Raw genomic sequence first — 24,430 nt, 5'->3', positions numbered from 1 at the left:
ATGTGTGTGAATGTGTGTGTGTCTGTGTGTGAGTATGTCTGCCTATGTCTGTGTGTCAGTGTCTATGTGTGTGTGTATGTGTGTATGTGTATATACATGTGCCTGTGTGTGTCTATATGTGTGCATGTGTCTGTATGTGTCTCTGTGTGTATGTGCACATGTATGTATGTACACAGCAGCATGTGCCTGTGTGTATATGTGTGTATATGTGTCTGTGTGTGTATGTGTGTCTGTGTCTGTGTGGTCTATATATGTGTGCATGTGTCTGCAGGTGTCTCTGTATGCATGCGTCTGTGCATGTGCCTCTGTGTGTGTGCATATGTATGTGCATACTCTGAATGTACGATTGTGTATTCGCCACCTGAGTAAAATTATTGAGTACTTGCTAGAAAACTTAATTTCCGTTAAAGACAGGGAATATTGAGACATCGGAGTTAGAGGATCCCAGGATGAGTGTTCCTGAGCTGAGGTAGCAAAGGGACCATCAGAGAATGTCCCCTGGAAAGAGTACAGTCAATGCAAAGTCCCTGAGACGGCTGTTCACTATGTCCTCATGTGAGGTACTGTTCAAACATTCCCGTACGCACCTCAGGGCTTGGGGACTCAGTCCCTCTGGGTTTGTACCCACACAGTCCTTGTGTGGTTGGGCACATGACAAACTGTTCTATTTCCTCTAATTCTTTTCTTTTGCATTCCCCATGCAGGTTTCAGGAGGGCATTCTGGGTAGGGATGGTCTCAAAGACATCGTTGGGAAGATAGAGTCAGGGGCCGTGGTCTGACTCAATCACATGCTACTCTCTGCAGCCCCCTCCTGGATTCCCTCCTGGTCTATCTGCCCCTTGAGCAATCCACACTGAACAGGCTCTGTGGCCTACTCCTGCCCACAATCTACTTCACACACCTTCCTTTCATCCAGTCCCTCGGAGGTCAAGTCAAGCCTCTTCAGCAGTGCAGGGTCCAGCGCCTGGAACCGACGGCGGAATTGAGCGAGCCCCATGTGTTCAGCGTAACCTGGGGACAGAGCAGGCCAGTCATGGTGGGAAGACTCAGGTGACACTCTGGTACGTTAGAGCTCAGTCAGAGCTGTCTGATGCTCACATGTTCCTGCTATTGGGGCTCCCTGTACAGACTCCCTCCTCAGCAAGACCTTCTGGAAAACTCTGCAGTGTCCTCAGAGGGCCTTCTCTCAGGTATCCCCCCCCCTCTCTCTCTCCCTGTGCACGCTCTCTCTCTCCCTGTGCGCTCTCTCTCTCTCTCTCTCTCTCTCTCTCTCTCTCTCTCTCTCATGCTCTCTCTCCCTGTGCGCGCTCTCTCTCTCTTGCTCTCTCTCTCTCTCCCTGTGCTCTCCTCTCTCTCTCTCTCTCATGCTCTCTCTCCCTGTGCGCTCTCTCTCTCTCTCTCATGCTCTCTCTCCCTGTGCGCTCTCTCTCTCTTGCTCTCTTACTCTCTCCCTCTCTCTTTGCTCTCTCTTGCTCTCTCTCATGCTCTCGCTCTCTCTCTCTCTCTTCGCTCTTGCTCTCTTGCTCACTCTCTCACCCTCTTGCTCTCTCTTTGCTCTTCCTCTTTTGCTCTCTCTCTCTCATACCTTTCCCTCCATTGCCCCATAAGAAACTGTGTTTAAAGCCTTTGAACACTGCCCAAGGCATTATGCTTCTTCTTATGTAATCTATGGGGCAAGAAAAGTCCTGTGCACAGATAGACAGGAGACACCACACACATCATAATCATACCGTACACATGTATCATACATCATAAACACACACACCACACACATCACATAAACACATTATCACAAACACAGCATACTACACCACACACACACACACACACACACACACCACACACACGCTCATACAGACATGAACACACCACATACATATGGATACACACAAACTCATAAACACTCACACAATCACATATATATGTCCACATATACACACACTCTAAGATACAACAGAGCCTGGTATGCGTCAGGCAGGTCTATTGGTTGTGGGACCTGACTCCCAGCTGTGGATTCCCTTTTCCCTTTTTTTCTATGACTGTGTTCATCTCCGTCTGCCTGAGCTGACATGCATGGTAGTGTGTGTGTGTGTGTGTGTGTGTGTGTGTGTGTGTGTATGGGGGTCTCAGCTCTGCACCAAGGACTCCCAGCCTCTCTAACCAATGACCTGATTGCTGCCCTGCCTCTTCTGGGGGTACCCCTGCCCACTAAGAGGAGACGAGCCCCCAGGGACCCGTGAGCTTCTTGACTCTACAGCAAGGGCACAGACCTCAAGCCCTCAAACTGTGACTCTTTTGGAAAAGTCTACTCTTACCCTGACAGATGTGGAAGGTTAGGCCTAGCCTTTTAGAAAACAGAGACAATTGTAGAAGCTAAGTGGGCTTCAGAGTAGGGAAAACCCAATTCACATTCAGGCCCTGCCTTGTCCCTGTTGTGTGACCCTGAGGAGTCTGTCACCATTTCGAACCTCAGTTGCTTCATCTGTAAAATGGGAGACAAATGCAACTTTTCTCACTGTGCGCACAACTCAGGGCACATAGTGGGTGCTCCTGTTCTGTGACTACCTGACATATAATGCGTGTTCTTGTCCTGAGGCTGCCTGGCGCATAGTGGGAGCCATCAGGACAAGGTACTCTGCTCCCAGCCATCTCCTACCTGCCCTGTGCAGTCGCAATGCCTCCAGGATATGAGAGCCTGCGAGCTGAACCCTCAGTGCTGGGATGTCCGGAGCTGGGGGTTCGTTGGCTCCACCTTGGTCCCCACCAGGCTGTGATGGTGTTGGAGTCCCCTGCCCAGCCTTGGTTTCCACTGTGGTTGGCACAAGACAGTGAATGAAATGCAGCTGAGACCTTCTCAGCAAGCTGATAAGAGCATCCTGGAACCAAAGCAGACAGGGAAACATCGACAGTGTCTCAGGGGGAAGCATTCAGGCATCTGGACATTCAACCTGGCCTGCACACCCATGGGGACCCACTATGTCCCTCATCCAGGATCTTGTATTTACTGGTTTATGCTCAGGGAAAGCAGGACCTTTAAAACGGCCCCTGTGGACACATGGGGAAATTGAGGCATAGGCAAGGCCAGTGAGGGGCCCAGGTCACCCCCAGTAGAGTTACCATGACTAGGAACTAGGAGTAGAGATTTGAAGCGTTCATTCTGTTACCAGGTTAAGGAAGCCTGTGTCTATATACATCAGTGCTAGACCCTGCTGCCTGCACCCCACCAGAGGCAGTGACTTGGGGAGAAAGGCAAGTATAAGTCTGATAGCACAGACAAGGAGGCCCTGGTGACCCATGGGTATCCCCAAAGGTCCACAGCCCTAGGCTTGGACCTGGGGAGGGGTCACCTCTCAGGAATGGCTGTGGCCACACTTCCCAAGGACTTAGGACCTCCATGCTCCCCTCAGCAGAATGGAGGAGACCCCTCCTGTTGATTTTTGAGCGCATGGTAGAACGAAGCAGCCTGACAGCATGGTGGTCCCTGTCATGTAGGTTCAAGGTCACATAGAGCCTGGCTCACTCACCATCTGCAGCTTGATTTGGGCACAAGGAGCCTTCCTCTTCACTGCGGCGAGGCTGCTGGCAAAGGCCCTCCGGACCACGCGACCCCGGTGCAGAGCCTGCTGGGAGGTGCCCTCAAGCCCAGCCACCATTAGGCACACAGGAGGCAGCTTGGCCCGGGCCTGGAAGAGGCTCTGCAGCTCCTCCCTAGTGAGGGAAGAGAGAGAGGTTGCAGGGAGCTCAGCTACATGGAAAGAAGGCATAAGCCCCTGTATTCACAACCCTCCTGCTTGTGGAGCCTTTGTCTCAGAATTGATGGCTCCTTCCTCAGAAGCTCTCTCCTCCCCTGCCCTTGAGCATCTTCCTCCTGGTGATCCTACAAAGTCTTCCTCATCCTGAAGGCCCAGCCATGTTAGTTTTCCCTAGAACAAGCCAAGTATACAGTAGGCACTATCTACATGGTTCACTGCTACACAGTAATAATGAGGCACCAAGGCTCGAACTAAGCAATTCCCTCTTTCCCCCAGCCTGCCCACAACTGGCCTCTTCCAACATGCACGGTGCGGGTACCTGGCTCCCCAGTGCTCCCTCATGTAACCAAGCTGGCTCTGCTCAAGGGCAGAGATACGGAACCAAAGTAGGTGTCCGACAGAGGAACGGAGGAATGGATAAGGAAACATGACTTATATCACAACAGAATTCTTCTTAGCCACCACGATGAAGAATGAAGTTAGACCGCTTGAAGAAGGGTAGCCGTGACTGGAAACAATCGCATTAAAAGACCCCTGGTCCGTCTCAGGAGGACAGAACCATTGCTTTCTCTCCTCTGCGAATCCTGGACTTGGTAGAGACATAGGATTGTGTGTGTGCTGATTGCAAGACAGTAGACCCAAATCCCTCTGGGAGCGAAGAGGAATAATGATGGTGGAGGGGACAGTGAGGTAGGGACAGTAAGAACGGACCCAAAGCACGTTGCATGCTACCCAGTGGTCGCCATGCAATCCTTCAGACAGAGAGATCCACGGGGAGCTGGGAAAGCAATGCCACATAATCCATTGTCATAATTCTAAGTAATATATCAAAGTTTCTTCTTTTTCTCCAGAGAGAAAAAGGCAGCTGGTGTTCCAGTGGGTGGAGCTGGGAGCCAGGGGCCTTGTACCTGCCCAGGACCACTGGCTCTATCTCCCCATGGAGCATTCAAGGACCTTTCCCCACTATCTGAAGGCTCAGGTCCTACTCCAGCCACAGCCCTAAAGACTTAGGATCCAGACCGATGCATGCTGGCTCACGGGAGCCCAAGGCGCTTGGATGTACTAAAAGTGTGAGCACATGATAGGACCAACAGAGATGTAGCACATAGTGTGCTCACAGCAAGGTCTGACCAGGATGTCAAGTGTCAGCATAGAAGCCACAAGCCTGAGGTGGACAAGGCAGATACTCCCAATCCCAGCCCCAACCTGACATGGGGTTCTGTCCACTGTCTACCGCAATGGACGGAGATCTCTGCCTTTTTCACTTCTCAAGTGACCTTGGGCAAGTCCCATGCTCTCTCCAAGAGACCAGACTACAGCTTAAGGAGCACGCAACCTTCAGAAAGCCTCTGAGCCCATAGGTGGAGCCCTAGAGACCTGAATCCAGTCCTGGTGGGCTCCCTGAAGCTCTGACTACAGATCTTCACCCCAAGATCAAGCAGAGATTAGAGTCACCAGGGTTAGGCTCTTAGGTGACCTGCTGCAACGAGTTCAAAATGTTCTTCTAGATGTGTTTATCTGGTGTTTCTGTCGTTTGCTCTGAAACGGGGTTTTGCTGTGAGGACCTGGTTGGCCCGGAATTAGCCATGTGAGCCAAGATGGTCTCAACTCACAGAGATCGCCCTGCCTCTGCCTCCCTTCCAGAGCTCGGGGATTAAAGGCTTGCATCATCACCCCTGCAGAACATTCTAATAGGAGTTATGTCCAGTCGTGCTATGGCTCTGGCTGTTGCTCTAATGCTGAGACCCAGGCTCACTCAGTCAGTAAGAGTTGGTCCCACCATTTCCTGACTCAGTACCACTCACTTGGTTTCAGCCGCCTGGTCTCAGAGCAGGAAAGGACTCTACAAGGCCCCAAGGCATGCATAGAATCTGCTGCAACCCAGGCTTCTCCTAAAGCCCCCTCTTGCTTTACATCACCGAAGCTATACAGAAAGCACCCGTGTGTGGCCAGCACCCGAGCATCCCATGCTGTGGTGTGGAGACCGAGTTTCCTGTATGAGCGGGAGGGCACTGAAGCACAATGCACACATCCCCTGGCTGAGAAGCAGAGCAGGTCTGCTGAGCCTTCTGCTTGGCATGGCTTTGACGTTACGGTGAAGGAAGTCATAGGAGAGACTCACTGTCACTCCAGTGTCCTAGAGCCCCATTCGCTAACCCTCCTTTTGCAATATTCCCAGTCTGGGTCTCTGCAAGAGCTGTGAACTCCAGTGGCCTTCTGAGATTGAGGTTTCCACTGGACTCTGATCATAAGACCCTGAGATGCTGGTAGCTTCCCTGAGCATTGGGTGGGTTCAAGTTGTATCCTAGCCCTGTCAGGAGAGTCAATCGACTCTGTGGTCAAACGCAAGGAACTTCACCACTGGGGATGTCTGTTTCTCCATCTGCAAAATGGAGGTACGGAAGTAAAGTTCCTCCGAAGCATAGCAGGACAGGTCACAGTGTGCAGTCAGAGTCAGCATACACTCCTTCCCAATTCGGCTGCCACCCGAGACACCAGCCCCTCCCCCTCTCGCCGCGCTAGGCTCTGCCCCACTTGGTTTCCAGCACTGAACTTGCAAGTCACGTACCCTCACAAAGCAAGCATTTTCTATTAACCTAGAAGTGGAGTCTGGATTGCTACAGGGCCTCACGCTAGTGTTTCTGGGACGAGTGATCAGGGAGTGCAGAGAGCTTTTTCCTACTGCTACAAAACATATCATTTTGGTTTTATGAGCCCCCGGGTTCTAGGATGTCCATAAAAGTTACTCCAGGCACATCATCTCTCAGATACTTAATGAAAGGTGGAAAGCCAAAATGTGGAGACACAGCTCTTTAGCTGGGAGCTGACTGCCCCGAAAGCCTTCTCTGCTCTGCTGCTAGGTCTCCTCTGCCCCAGGGGAGACATAGCACTACTACAATTGGAGTCATGGCCTCCGTTCGGCTGCAGACAGAATGGGATTTCTACATTGCCGTTGCTTACTGGATTGCTGTGGAACAGAAACAGCCGTAGGGGACAATGCCCCTGCCCTGTCCCACGCCCGGGTTGGCTCACCTTTTTGACTGCTGCAGGATTTGAGGGGCCTCCAGGGCTGAGAGGTTGGGCTTGGCTCTTCGAAGCCAACCTGTGAGGTCGTAGCGCACAGGGTCCCTTCCCAGCTGGTGGAAAAGCTCACAGTTAAGGGGCTGCTCACAGGTCCGCATCGAGGGGGGTTCTAGAATAAGACGGTAGTGCATGTCGGGGGTCTGTCAGGAACGTGTGCACTGTTTGCATACCCTACCACAAATCTAAAAAATAGTTAATGCATTTCTAGATAGCTGAAGCTGTCGGTTCCTGGTGAACACGCTCTCTGCATTTGTGAGATGCACACATTACTTGCAGGAAAAAAAATCCTTTTTGTATTCTTAACCCGCACATACCTATTTGGCCCAAACATCGCAGAACACAGTCTTTTCGAATTTCCTATACGTACCCAGCTGTCAGCCAGGCTATGATTTACATCAAGTTTTGTTTAAACCAACTCACATTTCGAAAAACACATTCATTTCAAAAGAAACACTTGACCATGATCCTGATGCATATAAGCACCAGCTCTTTCCTGCCATCCATGGAGATAAGTATCTGTTAAATACTTTAGATACTGTGTATCCATGTGCAGACGAAAACCGTCTGAAGTGCTGTGAGCCAAACAAAGGCAACACTGGGAGATGCTGACGCCAGACTCTTGGATACAAAAGGCAGGATCAGAAAGAGGCACAAATGACTTGGCCTTGGGGTTAGAGGGAATGCAGATTGCCTGGAATGTAAGGAGTTGCCAAGCCACAGAGTTTCTGAACCTTAGTTCCCTGGTCTGCAAATTGGGGCTTAAATAATATATACTTCCCAAGGTGGAGAAGGGTCCAAAGATGTACAAAACATTTAGATAGCTCCTGGCACGCAGGACTCACTCAGCAAATGGCAGCACTGCCAAGACTGTACTAATCTTCGGGTGATGCTTTCAAATTGCAAAGTGTTTGTCTCTCTCCTTACTGTTCAGTGTCATGCATGGTACATGGATTGTCAGAAGCATTTGGGATGCATGGATAGATGAATGGATGAATGGATAGATGGGTGCATGGATGGGTAGGTGGGTGGGTGGGTGGGTGGATGGATGGGTGGATAGATGGGTAGATGGATGGATAGATAAATTGATAGATGGGTGGGTGGGTGGATGAGTGAATGGTGGATACATGAGTGGAAGGATGGATGGATGGGTGGATGGGTGGGTGGGTGAGTGGGTAGATAGGTAGATGGATGGATGGATAGATAGATGAGTGGGTGGGTGGATGGGTGGATACATGAGTGGAAGGATGGATGGATGGATGAATGGATGGATGGATGAATGGATGGATGGATGGATAGATGGATGGATGGATGGGTGGATGGATGGGTGGATGGGTAGATGGATGGATGGATGAATGGATGGATGGATGAGTGGGTGGGTGGGTGGGTAAATAGGTGAATATATGGGTGGCCGCATGATTAGATGGATACATGGATGGATGGGTGGTAGATGGATAGGTAGATGGGCCGATGGACATGTCTGAGAGATGCAGTCTTATACTATATTGTTTTAGTCCTTCATTATCTTCCCCGTAAGGCTGGATCTCCAGGCAGGGTCTTCTCAGCCCTTTCTGTTCAACCTCTGGGACAAAATTCATAGGATGTGACTATCCAGGAACACAAACTCTACCCTGGTCTCTGTGGTAGTTTGAATGAAAAGCCCTCTTAAATTTCATAGACTTCAGTACTTCATCACCTGAGAGTGGCACTATTTGAAAGGATTAGTAGGTATGGCTTTGTTGGTGTATCACAGTGGGGTCGGAGTGACCTTTGAGGTTTCAAAAACCTCATTCCAGAGACTTTCACTTCCTGATCCAGATGTAGAACTCTCAGCTACTTCCCCAGTGCCATATGTGCCTGAATGTCACCATGTTTCCCACGTGATGACAATGGACTAAACTTCTGAAACTGTAAGCCAGCCCCCTGATTAATTTTTTTAATAGGAGTTGCCTTGGTCATGGTGTCTTCTCACAGCAATAGAATAGTGACTAAGGAAGGCTCACTAGCCCATGGGAGGACACTCAGTCATAGTATCCATTCCAGGGTTCATTCTTGTGAGCTCAGAGCTCATCAGGAAAGTCTAAAGGTATAAAAGCCCTTTAATCAACCTGTCTGAGTTAACGTGCCTATTTTGACCCATCTAGGACAAAGAGCAGAGTCTCCGCCTGGGAAAAGATGGTCTTGGAGCATCCTACTCAGAGTATCTGGGATTGGACAATCAAGCCTAGTAGAAGAAAGGTTTACAGACATCAGCAAGTCCCTTTCTAACCGAGCCACACCCCACAAGAGGTCCTCTCCTTCCAACCCTACCTCCAGTCTCTTTTTACTTTAAAGTCCTGACAGAGATGATGCTGCATTTGAGAATTTCATTTCTTTGGATCTGCATCATTGAGCTTTCACATAGTCATCAGCTTTGTGTCAAGAACCTAAGTACCTAATCACCTCAGGGCTACTTTAGGGACTGCCTCTGTGAGGGGGACCAGCCCTGCTCTCCCCTGCAAGGAGCCGGCCCACCCTGAAATGGGTATGGCTGATACAAAAGTGTGTGATGTCAGATGTCTAATCTGTCAATCCATCCATCTGTCCATCCCAAATACGTCTGACCATCCATATGTCAAAGAGTAAACGTGCAGGAGACAGCAGCCCAGATAGCATGAGGTGTTGTTTTACCCAGGTGATGGTCACAGAGGGTCCCCAAGACTCAAAGGAGGCGAGGAAGTTCACCCATTGTGCTAGGCTGTAGAGGAAGAGTGCCCTGGTGCATAGAACTAACAGTACACAGTCCCTGGGGAGGGGGTACACATGGAATGTTTGAGGAGCAGCTGAGAGATTGGTATAATTGTGTTCTGTTTCATTTACATGCTCACAGCCTGAGATGGGCTCCTATATTTTTAAAAAAGAGTCTTTTAACTTCATAGTTTGGGAGGCTAGAGGTTCAAACAGCATGATGTGGGGGAGGGGTACTCTGGGACCTCCCTAGTTACATCATATTGTGGCAGATACGTGTGTGTGTGTGTGTGTGTGTGTGTGTGTGCACCCCAGGGGCCTGCAGATACACTTGCAATCTTGCTTTATGAGCATTACAGTGTACACACAGATAGACTATGTTAGTTACAATGTACATACAGGTAGACCACATTAGTTACAATGTACACACAGGTCAACAATATACACAAAGGTAAACTATGTTAGCTACAATGTACACATGGGTAGACTAGGTTACTAATACACAGGCCTACCTCACAGGTGTATGTGTGTCTATGTAAACATTGTATTTGACCTGTTTTTTCCCCTCTGTAATCAATAAAAGTCAGCACATGCTTGTGACCTTCCGAAACAGATCCAGGCACTGTGCTGGCCTAGCAGAGAACTCAGGGCCTTTCCTCACTGGCATAGACAGATTCCCATGACAAGGCAGGACTTAGGCCCCATGCCCACCCCAACCTCCTTTACCTTCAGCCCCAGATGCCTTCTTCTCAAAGCCTGCATGCAGACGCTCAAGTACCACGCTGTCACTGGAGCCTTCCACCCGGACTTCTTCATCTAAGACCCAGAAAAGGCCCGCAGCATCTTCAATACCTCTTCCAGCTGTTAAGTGGACCTGGAGGGAGATCAAGTGTATGCCAAGAGTCAGTTCTGGGTATCTCTTCCCAGCCCTCAGGACTACGCATGTCTGGTAGAACCTGTGAACCTGTTCAGCCTTTACTCTCAGTACTGAAGCCAAGTACCATCTGCAAAGGGTCTGAATCCTCCCTGTCTCCATCTTTAACTCCTGATGACCTTGGACAACCTTCTGTGCCCCTCTGAGCCTTGTTTCCCCATGTGTAAAATGGAGTCTGGAAAGGTCTTCCCCAGAGATTTGCCTTGGGGATTTAAGAAAGGTGTGCCTGCTTGTAATTCCTCCCCAGACACACACAGGGAGCTGGAATGTGTGTGTAGCCAGCCTGCCCCCATCACTCTATCTTAGAAGTCTTGGTATTTCATTATACTGAGATCTCAGGGAATAAATTTAAAGAGACAAGCACTCAAAGAAAATCTTAGAGAGCATGAACTTGAGTCCATAGCAGACATGGAATGTTAAAGCTAGCCATAGCAACAACCTTCCAGGGAATCTGTGGGTTTGGGTTGGTACATGAGGGAGGCCTGGTGAGGTTTGAGTTGGTATGAGAAAACAATGGGCTGAGGAGTGATGGGAGCATGGTAACATCATCGAATCCCAGGTGCCTGGGGCCCTGGGAGGCCCAGCACCTGAGGCTCTCAGTCCTGAAGCAGGGGCTCTGGTGGCCTTTCTGTCTCTGAAGATGGAGAAGGCAAGGGACACATCCAAGGTCATATGGTGAGTCCCTAGGGCAAAGCCTAGAAAACTCTTGGGCATCCTCACTGCAGTCAAGATGGATGGATGGCCCATCCTCAGGAGAGGCCCTCAGAAGCCACAACTCAGGGCCCTCTGACTGCTTCATGCTCCCAGCTGACCCTTCCAGACAGACAGATAAGAAAGCCTGAAGTGAGAACAACTCTAGACCCTTCAGACAGGAGTCTCGGCATAGAGCCACTCCCTAGGGCTATGGAGGAGGAAGCACCACACAGGGAGTGTGGCACACTGTGACCTGCAGGAGCCATGGCAACCATCCTTGGTCAGCAGGAGACTGGATGAAGAAGTGCCACTGTCAGGATGCTTCCAGCCACACTCAATGACAACCGCTCTCCATGCGACGTTTCTGTGAGGGTATGCCTACTCAGAGAAACACACTGTGCCCACTTTGAAGAAGGACAAAGTGAGGCTGAGAGAAGCAAAAAGACGGGCTTGAGGGAATCAAGAATAATGACCGGCAAAGCCCAGACTGTGTCATAGCCTCAGAACTTTCATACCAAAAAAAGAAGGGCAGAAAACAAAAGTAAAAAAAAAAAAAAAATCAGGGTCACAGGTCAAAGGTCAGTGGGTGAGCTGAGGTACTCATCAGCAGGTTCTGGGGATGAAAGAGATGTCTTGAGGCCTTTCCCACAGACACCCATCTGACTCTGAGATCATCACCTTCCTTGAGCCTCTGCGGGCAGCATCTTCAACGGAATCCCGATGGCCTCAGGAGGGAGCTGCTGGAGCCCCCAACAGGTGCCTCTGGTCAGCTCACAGGAGTCTGTTGTCTGTCTAAGGCAGTTCTTCAGAACAGAGCTGAGTGTCGGGTCTTAGGCCCTAGGGCTTTTCCACATCTACACCGCACACCATCTCTAATCACCCCTGGGGGTGGCTCTAGGTGCACAGAGCTTAGAGAATGGGCGTCTCAAAGCCTTTCATAGACTGAGTTTCACGTCTGAGAGGCCCAAGTTCCTGGGTCCCTTCTTACCTGAGAGGGGTTCTGATCCACCACAGCCACTGTAGTTCCCGGGGAGGACTCTGGGAGGTCAAAGGGCACGGGAATGCCTTCCTGAAATTCGTAGGAAGTAACCGTTAGTCCCCTCTGTAAGCTCGGCGGTCAGGAAAAGGAGGGAAGGCTCCATCACTAATAAGCCGTTCTTTCAGAGTTAGTTTTAAAATCGTCGTGAAATATGCATGTACCCAGAAGTGGACCACACGCTCCAGAGTCATGCCCAGACCAAAGTGCCCCCAAGCTCCCTAGAGACTTGTGAGCAGTAGCAAAAAGGTCTCCGGTGCTAAGGCTTCAAGGCTGTTTGTTCTGTAGACGTACAATCCCCAGTGATAACAGATAAACAAGCATCAGTCTCAGTTTCCCATGGGATGGAATCAAGGGTCAGAGAAGGTGGTTAAGTGTTCTAAGGCCACACAGCCAATCTGCCAGAGTCAGACTCTCCAACCCATAATTACTCGTGTCTGATCCCTGTTTGCTGCAACCAAAGGGATGACTGGGATTTGTACGCAAGTTATACTACAGGAAACAAGATGGCTGCTACTATCACCTGCCCCAGGCACTCATTGGAGACCTGGGATCCCGACCTCGTTGTCACGTGGACACAGAGGATGGTCATCTGGATACATTCTCTTGGTTGTCTACTGGGGCTTGAGTATTCCTCTGTGCTGACGGTATGAATGTGTCCCCTCCGATGGCCAGCTTGGGAATATGAAGATAGGGGCTTTTCAGAGGGGACTGGACCGGGTGGCTGGAATGTAAGTGGTTTATGGGACGTGGCTTGGTGTGTGTACTTGTTACTCTGTTAGAAATGGCTGCTGTCCTCGGGAGGGAGCACTCAGCCTTGTGTCAGTACCCAGCAGCAGCTCCTGAGGGGCCATCTGCACCAAGGCAGAGGTGGAGGAAGCCAGAGCTGGAGCGAGGTTTTCTGCAGGAGACTCCACCCCACCTGGGCCTCACCCCTGGGCACAGGCCAGGGAGGCCCCAGCCCAGCTGACACACACCTCTCTGTATCTCTCCAGAGTAGAGACAAAGGTCCGGTGGTAGAACAGCAGCTGTAAACGTTCCTGGGCATAATTGTAACACAGCTCCTCGAAGGTGGCCGCCCGGTCCTTGCCCTGGTGCCGGGGGTTTTGAAAGCCTGGGGTGTCGACCACCATGATAGAAGCCATAGACAGATGTTGGGAGGAGAAGGATCTGGGAAGAGAAGAGAGGGGCTCCAAGCTAACGTGGAGTCGGCTGGGTCAAGTCTCCCCCATGGTGGAGACGGAGAGACTGAGATTTGGAGATCTGGCTTCAAATCTAAGGTCACGGGCTGGAGAGACGGCTCATCAGTTAAAAGCACTGACTGCTCTTCCAGAGGTCCTGAGTTCAATTCCCAGCAACCACACGGTGGCTACAACCATGTGTAATGGGATCTTGGCGCCCTCTTCTGGTGTGTCTGAAGGCAGCAACAGTGTACTCACATGCATAAAATAAGTAAATCTTAAAAAAAAAATCTAAGGTCACCATTTACAGGCTGTGTGACCCACCGACCCCACCCCAGGTAAGTTACTTAACCCTCTGAATATGACTTTCCCTGGTTGTTTAATGGTGACAGAGGTAAGCTGGTCCCCAGGAGCGGCAAAAGACACAGGGGTTTAAGTGTCAGATCCAGCCCTGATGAGAGGCCTTCAGCAAACATGACTTTTCCATCAGGCCCCAAGTCAGAAGCTGCGGGATATCATCCCCTCTTTCCCCAGGACACTCTGCAGTTGAGAAACCATTTTGTGTATATTTTACAGACGTGCACTTTTAAGCTTTCACCTCCTTGGCTGTTTCCAAGCTTCTGTCAAGGGTGAACAGCCTAGGCTACTCGAATCAAAAGACAAGACAGGACAGAAAAATTCTGCAGCAGTCCCTAGCAGGACTCTGCAACAGAGAGGCTGTGTGTCTCTGGGGAGAGGTCTGACCTCTCTGGTGCTCAACTGTGAGATGATTAAAGGTAGAAGCCAGCTCCAAAGGCTTCTGGGAGAATGGGGCGTTACAGCACATCCGTCCTCACTGCAACTATGCAACTTGCCCTGTGATTGGTCCTCAGCAAAGTCATTGCCAGCAACATCTGCAGTCAGATCGAGAGAGTGGGCTTTGAACCTTAGTCCTCACTTCTGTTTGTGAAGAGTTTTCTATGTATAAAGCAGGGTCAAGTGGTACAGCCACCACAGAGACCACCATGAGAAGAAAGCTGGGGAGGCAAGCACCTGCTAGAGCCTATAGCCGTCCTGGTGACCTTCCCTCTCATCAAAGCCTCTTTTGTGGAAATGCCGGCCTGCCATCTAGGAGAGGCGGCCTCTCTGCCTCAGTTCACTCCCTGCTCTGAGCCCAGCCCTCCCTTCCTCTAAGCGCGATGATCCCTTGGCTTCTAGATAAGGCTCCCGCACCTCCGATGTGTGGTAATTACTCAGACAGCAATAGAGGGAGTTGATTCCAAGGCCCCCAGTGACTGGAGATCCCAGCTGCTCAGTTGCTATGCAGCAGCTCATCCCTTAACAGGATTTGGAATCCTAATTATGCCGTGCGCCCTTGAGGAGAGGGGGACCCCCCCTCCCTGAGTTCCCCACGGGCCAAGCTGGAGATGCTCAGTGAGTTTCTGCAGAAGCTGAGCTCAGAGCATCCCGGCACACGCTCTGGACTGCCGCCCCACAGGCTACCCTACCATTCTGTCCTTGTCCCCATGGTTAGCAGGAGAAGTTAGAAAAACCAATGACAAGGGCCACTGGAAGACAGCAGCAGAGGGTAGCATCTCACTGGCTGGCTCCTCCTACCCAACCCACATATACCTCACTCTGTCTCACTTGCACAGTGGGCTACTGTGTGCAGTAAACACCACAAAGCATGTTGAGTCATTGTGGCCATCCCCAGCCCTCAGCAGCTGTCCCAAAATCTGTAATTTTTATTGTTGTGTGTGGGGTGAACATATGTGTGCACATATGTGTGTGCGTATCATGTATGCGCTCATGTATGTGGCACATGTATGTGTGTGCAGGATGTGTGTGTGTGTGTGTGTGTGTGTGTGTGTGTGTGTGCGTGCACCATTGCTCTTCCCCCAATTTTTTGAGGCAGGGTTTCTCACTAAACCTGGAGCTAAGTGCTTTGGCTTGCCAAATGATTTACCTGCCTTCACACGCTAACCCCCAGCACTAGTATTATCAGGTGACTGCTAGGCTCTAAACTTTGTCCCTTTGGCTTGGGCAGGAACAACTTTGACCACTGAGCTTTGCTCTCAGTCTCTGCTGTTGGTATTTTCACGGTGAGAAACTTATTTCAAGGTATTGCTTGCTTTGTCTAACCCCATGATAAGTCCCGAGGAAATGGCCACTTTAAAGTTGTGGAGACCAGAGAGGTAAATGGGCTTGACTAAGTTGCACAGCAAGGGTGGGATTTAAGCACAGCTCTGCCCACCTTAGATGCCCTTTCTCTGTTCAAAGCATGCCACCGTGTGAGAGATGGTCCTGGTTTGTTCCCACTGATCTCTGCAGGAGGCCTGGCCTCAGTCCGACAAGGACACTGTTACCTGTTGATGAGGGAGACCACAGCCACGAAGAGTTCTTGGTACAGGCCAGAGGCCATCCCCTCCACACACTCTACACCTGTCATCTTCAGCCCTGGCATGGAAGACAGAAAGAGATCCGTAATTGAAGGTCGTGACCAATCCCGGGGCTAATGGCATTAATACCAAGTAGCCAAGGTCACCAGAGGGAGGTGACACTCGCTCTGTTCTCTAAGAATGTGCCCATAGTTTTAGGATGAGGTACAAACATCCATGATCCTTATTGCTTTAATCTACGTCTCCATTCAGAAGCTGGGCATGCCCCAAAGTAAGGAACCATCTTGGGTCGGGACACAGGATGGAAGTGTGTCCATTTTTCAGTCACAGGTTCATACTCAGACTCGACCACTTCACTCCTAAGATTTTACTCAGGTGAGATGTTCTGAGAAACAGAGCAGTCTGGCTTCACAATGTCCTCCGGCTGTTTGAATTGGCTGGAATCACTGTGTTGCAGTAACTCAGCTCCCAGGCAGAGAGAAGGGCCCCACAATGGGACTCCGTCCATGCAGAGGTGAGAGCAAGTCAGGCACCGAGCTGTGGGAGACAGCAGAGGGCTCCTCTCCCATGCTAGAAGATTGGAAAGCCTAGCAGGCCTCGGACTTGACTGAATGCAGAGCCACAAACACGTTTCGCTAAAGCAGCTGGCCTTGACGAGGCTGTGCATTGGAGAGTGGCCAATCACAGCTCGTGACCTTCCACCCAGTTCCCTCCACAGAATTAGAATCCATTTCCCCTCAAGACAAATACTTCAGCTTGCACATTCTAGACAGCCTGCCCACTGCTGCTCCTAAGCATTCCCGTCCCTCCTTTATCTCCATCCCCACCCTGGGCTGTTGCTAGGCAACCCACGGCCTCACAGCATTGATCTGAGGCACACAAGTCCCCTGTCTGCTTAATGTCTGTCTCAGAGACCTTTGCTGGACAGGCCAACTCAGAACTCAAGAAGTGCTCTCTGTCTGTCTATCTTGCATGGGTACATGGCACCTCTTTTCATGCATGGGGCACACATCCACATGCATGCCCAATATTCACCCATGCACTCATGTAGTATACAAGCATCTGTGTGTGTGCTTGCCCAGATGCTCAGGCCCAATTCAAGATGCCCCTTTGGGCTTTCTGTGTCACCTCAGTGTCTAGACCCAGCATCTGCCACCCCATCTCACTCCCACTGCCATGTTTCTGGTTCAATGTGTCCTCTCTCATCTAGTGACTGTGTACATCTGTGTGTTGGGGGTGGTGTTACATGCTCATACAAGAGTGTATGTTTGCACATTCAAGTGGATATATACAAGTGTGTGAGAGTGTGTGCATGCATGTGTTTGTGTGTGTTGGGGGTTACATGTTTGTGTAGGTGTGTACATGCACACATGCAGGCATGTGTGCATGAGTGTGTGGGTACGTGTGTATTGTATGTTTGTGAGTACGAAAGTGTATGTGCACATTTGTGTGTGCATGTGTGTACATATGTGTACCTGCATGTTTGTGTGTATGTACATATTTGTGTATGTATACATGTGTGTATGTGCATGTGTGTACATGTGTGTATACATGTGTGTAGGTTTGTGTGTATGTGCACATTTGTGTGTACATGTGTGTATGTGCATGTGTGTATGTACATATATATACATGTGTTTATGTGCATGATTGTGTCTATGAGCATATTTGTGTGTGTGAGTGTGTGTACATGTGTGTATGTGCATGTTTGTGTGTATATGCATGTGTGTGTATGTGTGTGTGACACTGGCACCTGGCTCTATCACTTTGTGACTCACTACTCACTCATCGGATCCCAGGGTGATCGCTGCCTCCTCAGTGCTGGCATGCACTGCTCTGCCCAGTTTTTAGGCTGGTTCTAAGGATGCAAACTCAGGTTCCCATGTTTACATGGCAGGAACTCTCCCCACTGGGTCATGCCCCAGCCCTCACCTGTGATTTCTACAGGTTCTTAGCTCCTCCTCCTGGTCACTGCTTAGCTTTCAAGGTGACACTTCTAGAGCACATCCTGACCAGCAAGGCAAGTCACACCCTGCCCCATTCTTCAGCTTCTCTGTGTGCCTACTGGCACCTACCCTCCATCTTCTCCACATCTCCCTCTCCGTCCTCGGCATGCCAGTCCTGCTCTCATCCCTCACACAGGTAGGTCTGCCTCCCCTGACTGTCAAGATCTCACAAACACAAAGCACACTGGAAATCTGTCAGCCCTGGGCACTGCCTGAGTGTCCCATCTCCCCGCATGGAGGACCCTTCCAGGGCTCAGCAGCTTCCTTGGGTCCTGACCAGAGTGAACCATTTGACCACAAACACCAGACAGGGAGGAATGATTTCTCTACCAGCCAATGCAGGTACTCCCTGGCACCTCCACACGTGCACAGAATTCTTGAAGTCTTAATGAACACAAGAAAACACCAGAAAGCATGAGGTGCAGGTTCTAGTGCAGTCCCAGCAAGATCCACATCCTCATAGTGTAGCCTCGGAGACTCGATACCTGAGCAGGCTTCATTGTCCTGCAGGCCCTGGCGCTGTGGCCCTGACGTCATCTGCTCGATAATTTGCCGTAGGTGGTGCTTGAAGGTGGCAGTGTTCAGTTCCTCATAGTCACAGCCCAGGGCCTCAGCAGCATGGTTGGCCCACTCAAACCGCATGAACTGCTTCCGGCCCACTGCACAGAGGATGGAGAAGAAACGAGGGGTGAGATGCCAGACACAGGGTAGCTGCATGCCCAAAAACACCTCGGGGAATCTCGTCTTTTCACGCCTACTTTGCTTATTGTTTTTACGCCATTAACGAGGACAGAGAAACACCCTAAATGGAAATAGGGTAGAATTGGGATATATTCACCCATGTATGCGTCTATGTGCACACCCATGTATATATTTATGTGCACACCCATGTATGCATCTATGTGCACACCCATGTATGTATTTATGTGCACACCCATGTATGTATTTATGTGCACACCCACTGTGTATCTATGTGCACACCCATGTATGTATTTATGTGCATGCCCATGTATTTATGTACATATCATTATGTATTTCTGTGCACAACCATGTGTGCATTTCTGTGCACACCCATGCATACATTTACATGCATACACATGTATGTATTTACATGTATACCCATGTATGTATTTATGTGTACATCCATGTATGTATTTATGTCACACCTATGTATGTATTTGTGTGCACACCCATGTATTTATATGCACACCCATGTATGCATTTATGTGCATGCTCATGTATTTATTTATGTGCATACCCACTACCTTTTGACCCCTGCCTGCCTACTCAACCACACAGCCACTTTCCAGTTACCTAGCCACACATCCAACCAGCCACCTGTATGTTCAGCCCTTGTTTACTGAGAACCTTTGATATGAGAGCAAGTTATACTTGTTGATGACTCTACTTGGTGACCCCTCACAGCTTACAGTCCAGGGAGGGGTTTGGGCAAGAAGCAAGCAGACAGACAGACAGACAGGCAGGCAGGCAGGCAGGCAGGCAGTGAGATAACCTCATGTGGTGCATACTGCAAGGAGAGACTAAACCAGAGTGTGGACACAGTGGTTGTGTCAGTATGTGTTGCTCAAAGGAACCCTGGGAGGATGTGACAGTCGGCTCAGCTATGACCAGGAAGGAGCTTAGAGGCAAGGAGTTGGTAGAGAGGCCCTGAGGCAGAAATGACTATGGCATGGAGGAGGGCAGCTAAGTCCTCAGAGACATTGAAGCCACACTGCTGAGTGGAGTTCAGTTAAGACAACCTGACTTTGTGTGGCACAGACCATGCTCACGAGTAAAAGCTTAAGTGAAAATGATGAGGAACCACCCCACAAGAGGATGTGAAGCCATTTCTAAAGCTCTGTCACAGTGAGAGAGTGGGGAGAGGATGGTGATAGGGCTTAGCAAGTGAGGGGCTTGCCACCAAGCCTGAAAGACCAAGAGTTCAATCCCTGGGACCCACAAGGCAGACTAAGTCCTGCCAGGTTGTCTGCTCACGCCACACAAAGAAATAAATGCTTTCAAATTATTTTAAGTTACATGACAAACAGGAATGCAGTCATCCCAGAATTATGCAGTTCAAGGAGCTGACATTTTCCAAATTCTCTAAGGTAGCTGTGGGCTGATGTTGTAACCTAAATACAAATAACTAATTAAAACAAATCATAATGCGCTCCTTTCAAGGGCTCTGTCTTCTTGCAAATCTGTTTCTTTCTCTGAAATAGAATCGATGGTTACCCTGCAGGCTGCCAGGGCTCAGAAGGGTCAAGTAGACAACAGAACAATCGTTCTTGGGGTGAAACTGGAACCCTGGGGGAGATTCTGCCAGAGACTTTAACCAGCACTGTCCTGGGAGCATGGTAACTAGCAACGACTTGGGGGGTGCCCCCATGTGCCCACTACACAGGGACATTCGCACAGACACTACTTCCCAGGGGTGATGAAGCTGAGACTTAGGGGAGTCAGTCAGAAATGACACCGCTGGTGATGGTGGTGGTGATGGGGGAAATGATGGTGATGATGATGGTGATGATGGTGATGTTGGTGATGTTGGTGATGGTGTCAACCATACTGGTTAAACTTTACTGACCTCACCTGGTTGAAAATGCTCTATTTTTAAGTTCGCCTTGCTTGGAACCTGGGAGTCCATCTGCAATCCTACGTGTTGCACACGGAGAAAGCTCGACATGTGTCAGCCCCTCCCACACCCCACTGATTGCCTTCACCATTAAATCTTCACGAGCGTTCCCGACACTAGTACCACTTGTGGTTCTCTTGAGGGTTTGAGATGAGCCTTACTATTCAGCCCAGTGGCCTGAATTCTCTGCACAGCTTGAACTTTGCCCCCCACCTCTGTCTCTGGGGTGATGCTGTTGTTTAGAGGTTACACTGTCACTTAGAGGTGACAAAATAGATACAAAGGATCCCCCAGACAGCGGAGAGCCACCGAGTGGAAGAACCCGCAGCCCCTGAAGCCCACCCATCCTCCAGATATCACCCAAAATATCCTTAAGACCCAGGTACATGGACCCTGACGGGAACCCGGTCATCTATTTCTCTCGGAGAAACACATGTAAAGGGAAATGTTAGTTCTCCATCTCAGATGAGAGTCCTTGTCGCCTGTCACAAGAGAGAAGTAGAAACACACACAACATGGGCGCCAGCAAGTCATTAGATTCTAATTAGATCGTTACCTCCACAGCTGAAGCCAGCTTTCTCTTTGTTAAAAAGGGAGCTGGGCAGGCACTGGAGAGGAGCAGGATGGCCCATTACCCCTGGATGAGGCCAAGGCAGGGATGGGAGGGGGCTGGGAACAGACTAACAGGAGCTGACTTCCCCACTACTGTCTCTTGTCATCTTCTGTGCCCTTCCCGTCCCGCCCCACACCACTGTGCACTTCTGCCCTGGAGTCTCTGCCCCCTACTCTACCCCACCCTCATCCCTTTCAGTGACCTGCACAGTCTCAAGCAGCTGGTGGAGCTGAGGAGGGAGCTGGTGGTGGGGTTTCTGGGAGGAGCTAGGGGTGGCCTACTGGACTCTGTTTCCTCCCAGCCTACATTTCCAAGTTCTGTTGAGGGGCCTCCAGCTAGAGAAACCAAAATGGGGGCTTGGCCAGTAGCACAGGTGCTGACCGAAAACTCCTCAGACAGGAGCAGTGGCCGGGCCCATCCCAGGAAAGCCAAGGACCTGATCAGAGGAGCCACCCGACGGGGAGAGAGAAGGCACTGGTTAAGATCATAGCTTCAGATTCCAATTTCTACCACTGCCACACCAGACGACCACCACTCAAGCACAATTATGACCTGTGACTGTCGTGAGAGCTCCCAAGATCCTTTTAGGCACAAGACTGAGTGGAGAAGGCAGGAATACCCAGCGCACTGCCACCGCATCTCCTCCTGTAACCTCCAGGGGGCGCTCATTGCCAGCCCTGCCAGTGCAGGGCGCCCAGCTGCAGGTCTGTCAGCTGCTTCAGGAAATGGCTAGCATTGGGAATCGGCATCCCCTCTGGGGACCCTGAGTTAACTAAAGCTACTTCTTTACTGAAATGGGGTCATGGGTTATCTCAGTGTCTGTTACCAACCCCCTCCAGGGACACTGTTGTGCTCCTCAGAAGGACTCCACTGAGGTTGGGGGCGGGGGTGCCCCAGCATCTGGAGAAACAGGACAGTACCTCGGTGAGGTCATCAGTTAACAGTAATGGCAGCCAGTGAGATTTGTGTAGGGCTTAGGTGCCAGGAACACTGCCAGGCCTCATCCCGTGGATGCTCACAAAATCCTGCAGAATGAGCAGATGGAACGAGACTACCGCTACTCACCGTGAAGTTTCCTGCTCATTGTGCTACAGGAAGTGAGTGGGCCTGCCCGCTGTGCTAGAGGAAGTGAGCCCTGGCCAGGCCTGTGCGGCAGCTACTCCGCTGTCTTCCACCCAGGGCTCATTACTGTCATCTTAGAGCCCCCCAAAAGTCACCTGGGGAGGAACGAGTCCAGAAGTGGGTGTGCCTGCGCATGGCTGATGGCCAACTCTGGCCACTCTACCCTCGCTTCCTCCCTGTCTCCAAGGCTTTGGAAAGAGAGTGTATGAGCCCCGCTCTACCCTGAGAAGCCAGCCATCTTGGAGAGTTGTGAGCGCCATCTTGGACCACCCGCCTACCACCAGGACAGCAAGACAACATCAAGCTAAAGATAAAACAAAGTGGAACTGGGCAGAGGGTCAGGAGGGGACTGTCAGAGAGAGAGAGAGAGAGAGAGAGAGAGAGAGAGAGAGAGAGAGAGAGAGAGAGAGAAGTCAGAACTAGCTCTGACAGGGACAGTGTGTGTCTCTCCCTGCCCCCAGCCTGCTGCAAGGGGTTGCCCATTTGCTGGATGCTCTTTACAGCACCTGCTAGAGCTCCAGAAGCTATGCCTGGAATATCCCCCTCCCCACGAGTGCAGAGGTCATTCCCCACTGTACGTTGGGTTGGCAGCCATTTCTTGGGTTTCTGGTATAAAAAAAAAAAAAAAAGCCTCTTCTGTAGCCAGGGGGCAGGCAGCCCCACCCTTGCTTCCCTGCTTCCCAGATCCCTTCTGGCACCTTCTAGGCTCATACCACATGTGCACCCTTGTCCTGGAACACTTGTTTCAGCATCTTCCCCTCAGCAAGCCGAGGAAAGGTCCAGGAGAGACCAACCACCCGTGATCACAGACACAGGTGTCTAGCTGGGTTTCCCTTTAAATGATGGTGGCCTGGGAAAGAGTCCATAGAGGAAGCCAACCTCTCAGCCAGCTGCCTTCTCTCCTGCTGCCATCTTTTTTTATTTTCCCCAGAGGTTACCTGCATGTCTGAGTAAGGCCAGGCTCAAACCATCAGCCTCCTAGGGAGGGCAGGGCTGACTCAGTGATTCTCAGTGGCAAATCAGTGGCAACAGAGGTATGGAACAGGGCAGGACGGCCTCAGAGTTGAGTGTCTGTCTCCCCAAAGGTCATCTAACACACTAGAGGAAAAAGAGGCCCCAGGGGGTGCAGACATGGCCTGGTCCGTAAAGGGGGGGTGGCATGAGATTGGGTCCCCAGCACCTACAAGAAAAAGCTAGGTTTATCAGAGCAGTCAAAGACTGGCTGTACACACACACTGAGGAAACTGATCCTTGTATTCTACACACACACACACACACACACACACACACACACACACACACACACACACACAACTCCCGTCACAGCCTGGTTAAGTGTCATCACTGCGGGACTTCTCACAGCCTTTAAAGCAGCTCTTGTGAGTCTCCAGCGGGGGGGGGGGGGGGGGTTCTTGTTAGCACAATTTAACCTCGGGATGCCTTCGCTGAGCCTGCAGTGCATCCTAGGTCGCATCGGACACTGCTCTGGGAAATTCTGGTTCAGCCGAAAGAGCCTGCATGGTTACTCTGTCTCCAGAGCCACCAGGAAGGCGAAGCCTCGAACAGGGGAATGAGAGGGGGACTGAGAGAGGGAAAGGCAGGTGTGAGAGCAGATCCTGAGGCTGCAGAGTCGGGATTCAAATCTACCTGTGGAGGTGAGGTTTGTGAGGGGAAGGAAGGAGGAGAAAGAGGAGGGAGGGGAGGAGGGAGAGGGAAGAGGGAGAGAGGGAAGGAAGAGGAGGCAGGAGAGGGAGGGATACAGAGGAGGGAGGAGGGAGAGGGGTTAGGAAGTGGGCAGAGAGGAGGGAGAGGAAGGCGGAGGACGGAGGAGGGAAGGAGGGAGAGAACATGCACACAAGTTGACAATGGCACAGCTATTGTCCCTGCGCGCTGTGGGTTCAATTGCTATCAATTACCGTGACCTCCTGCATTTATTAATAACCGAGTTATTCCTCCTTCCAACAATAGCTGAGCTGTTCCCGAATTACTCAACATTACGGGGACTTATTTATAATGCCAGAGCATCTGGCTCCCACTGCCTCACACGAAGATTTACAATTCCAAAGCCCGAGAAGACAGAGGCCACCTGCAGAGACCAGATAAGCCAGAGCTGTGACTGCAGCCTCAAGAAGAAGGAGTTGGCTCTGGAGACAAAGCCCGCTGGTTCAAACCCCACCTCCACCACCACCTGGTACCACACGATGCCCTGAGAAGTGAGTCTGACTGTCTGACTCTCAGTTGTCATCTTCCTCAAAATGAGGGCTGCAAAGATCA

The 24,430-nt window shown here is 50.7% G+C and overlaps 1 protein-coding gene across 1 annotated transcript in view; it reads right to left on the bottom strand.

Annotated features, from left to right (window-relative positions):
* Myo18b (myosin XVIIIb) overlaps positions 1 to 24,430 on the bottom strand; it is a 193,066-nt gene that overhangs the window by 144,517 nt on the left and 24,119 nt on the right. The window contains exons 11-19 of the mRNA XM_006249578.5: positions 18,272 to 18,445; positions 15,751 to 15,841; positions 13,202 to 13,394; positions 12,177 to 12,257; positions 10,288 to 10,435; positions 6,787 to 6,946; positions 3,526 to 3,709; positions 2,658 to 2,877; positions 903 to 1,012 (exon numbers count right to left, since the gene is read on the bottom strand). Coding sequence (XP_006249640.2) covers positions 903 to 1,012; positions 2,658 to 2,877; positions 3,526 to 3,709; positions 6,787 to 6,946; positions 10,288 to 10,435; positions 12,177 to 12,257; positions 13,202 to 13,394; positions 15,751 to 15,841; positions 18,272 to 18,445 — 1,361 coding nt within the window. The remainder of the gene's footprint in view (positions 1 to 902; positions 1,013 to 2,657; positions 2,878 to 3,525; positions 3,710 to 6,786; positions 6,947 to 10,287; positions 10,436 to 12,176; positions 12,258 to 13,201; positions 13,395 to 15,750; positions 15,842 to 18,271; positions 18,446 to 24,430) is intronic.

Source organism: Rattus norvegicus, chromosome 12 (assembly GCF_036323735.1).
Source record: "Rattus norvegicus strain BN/NHsdMcwi chromosome 12, GRCr8, whole genome shotgun sequence".
Classification (NCBI taxonomy): Eukaryota; Metazoa; Chordata; class Mammalia; order Rodentia; family Muridae; genus Rattus; species Rattus norvegicus.
This window is presented reverse-complemented; position numbering and strand designations above follow the sequence as displayed.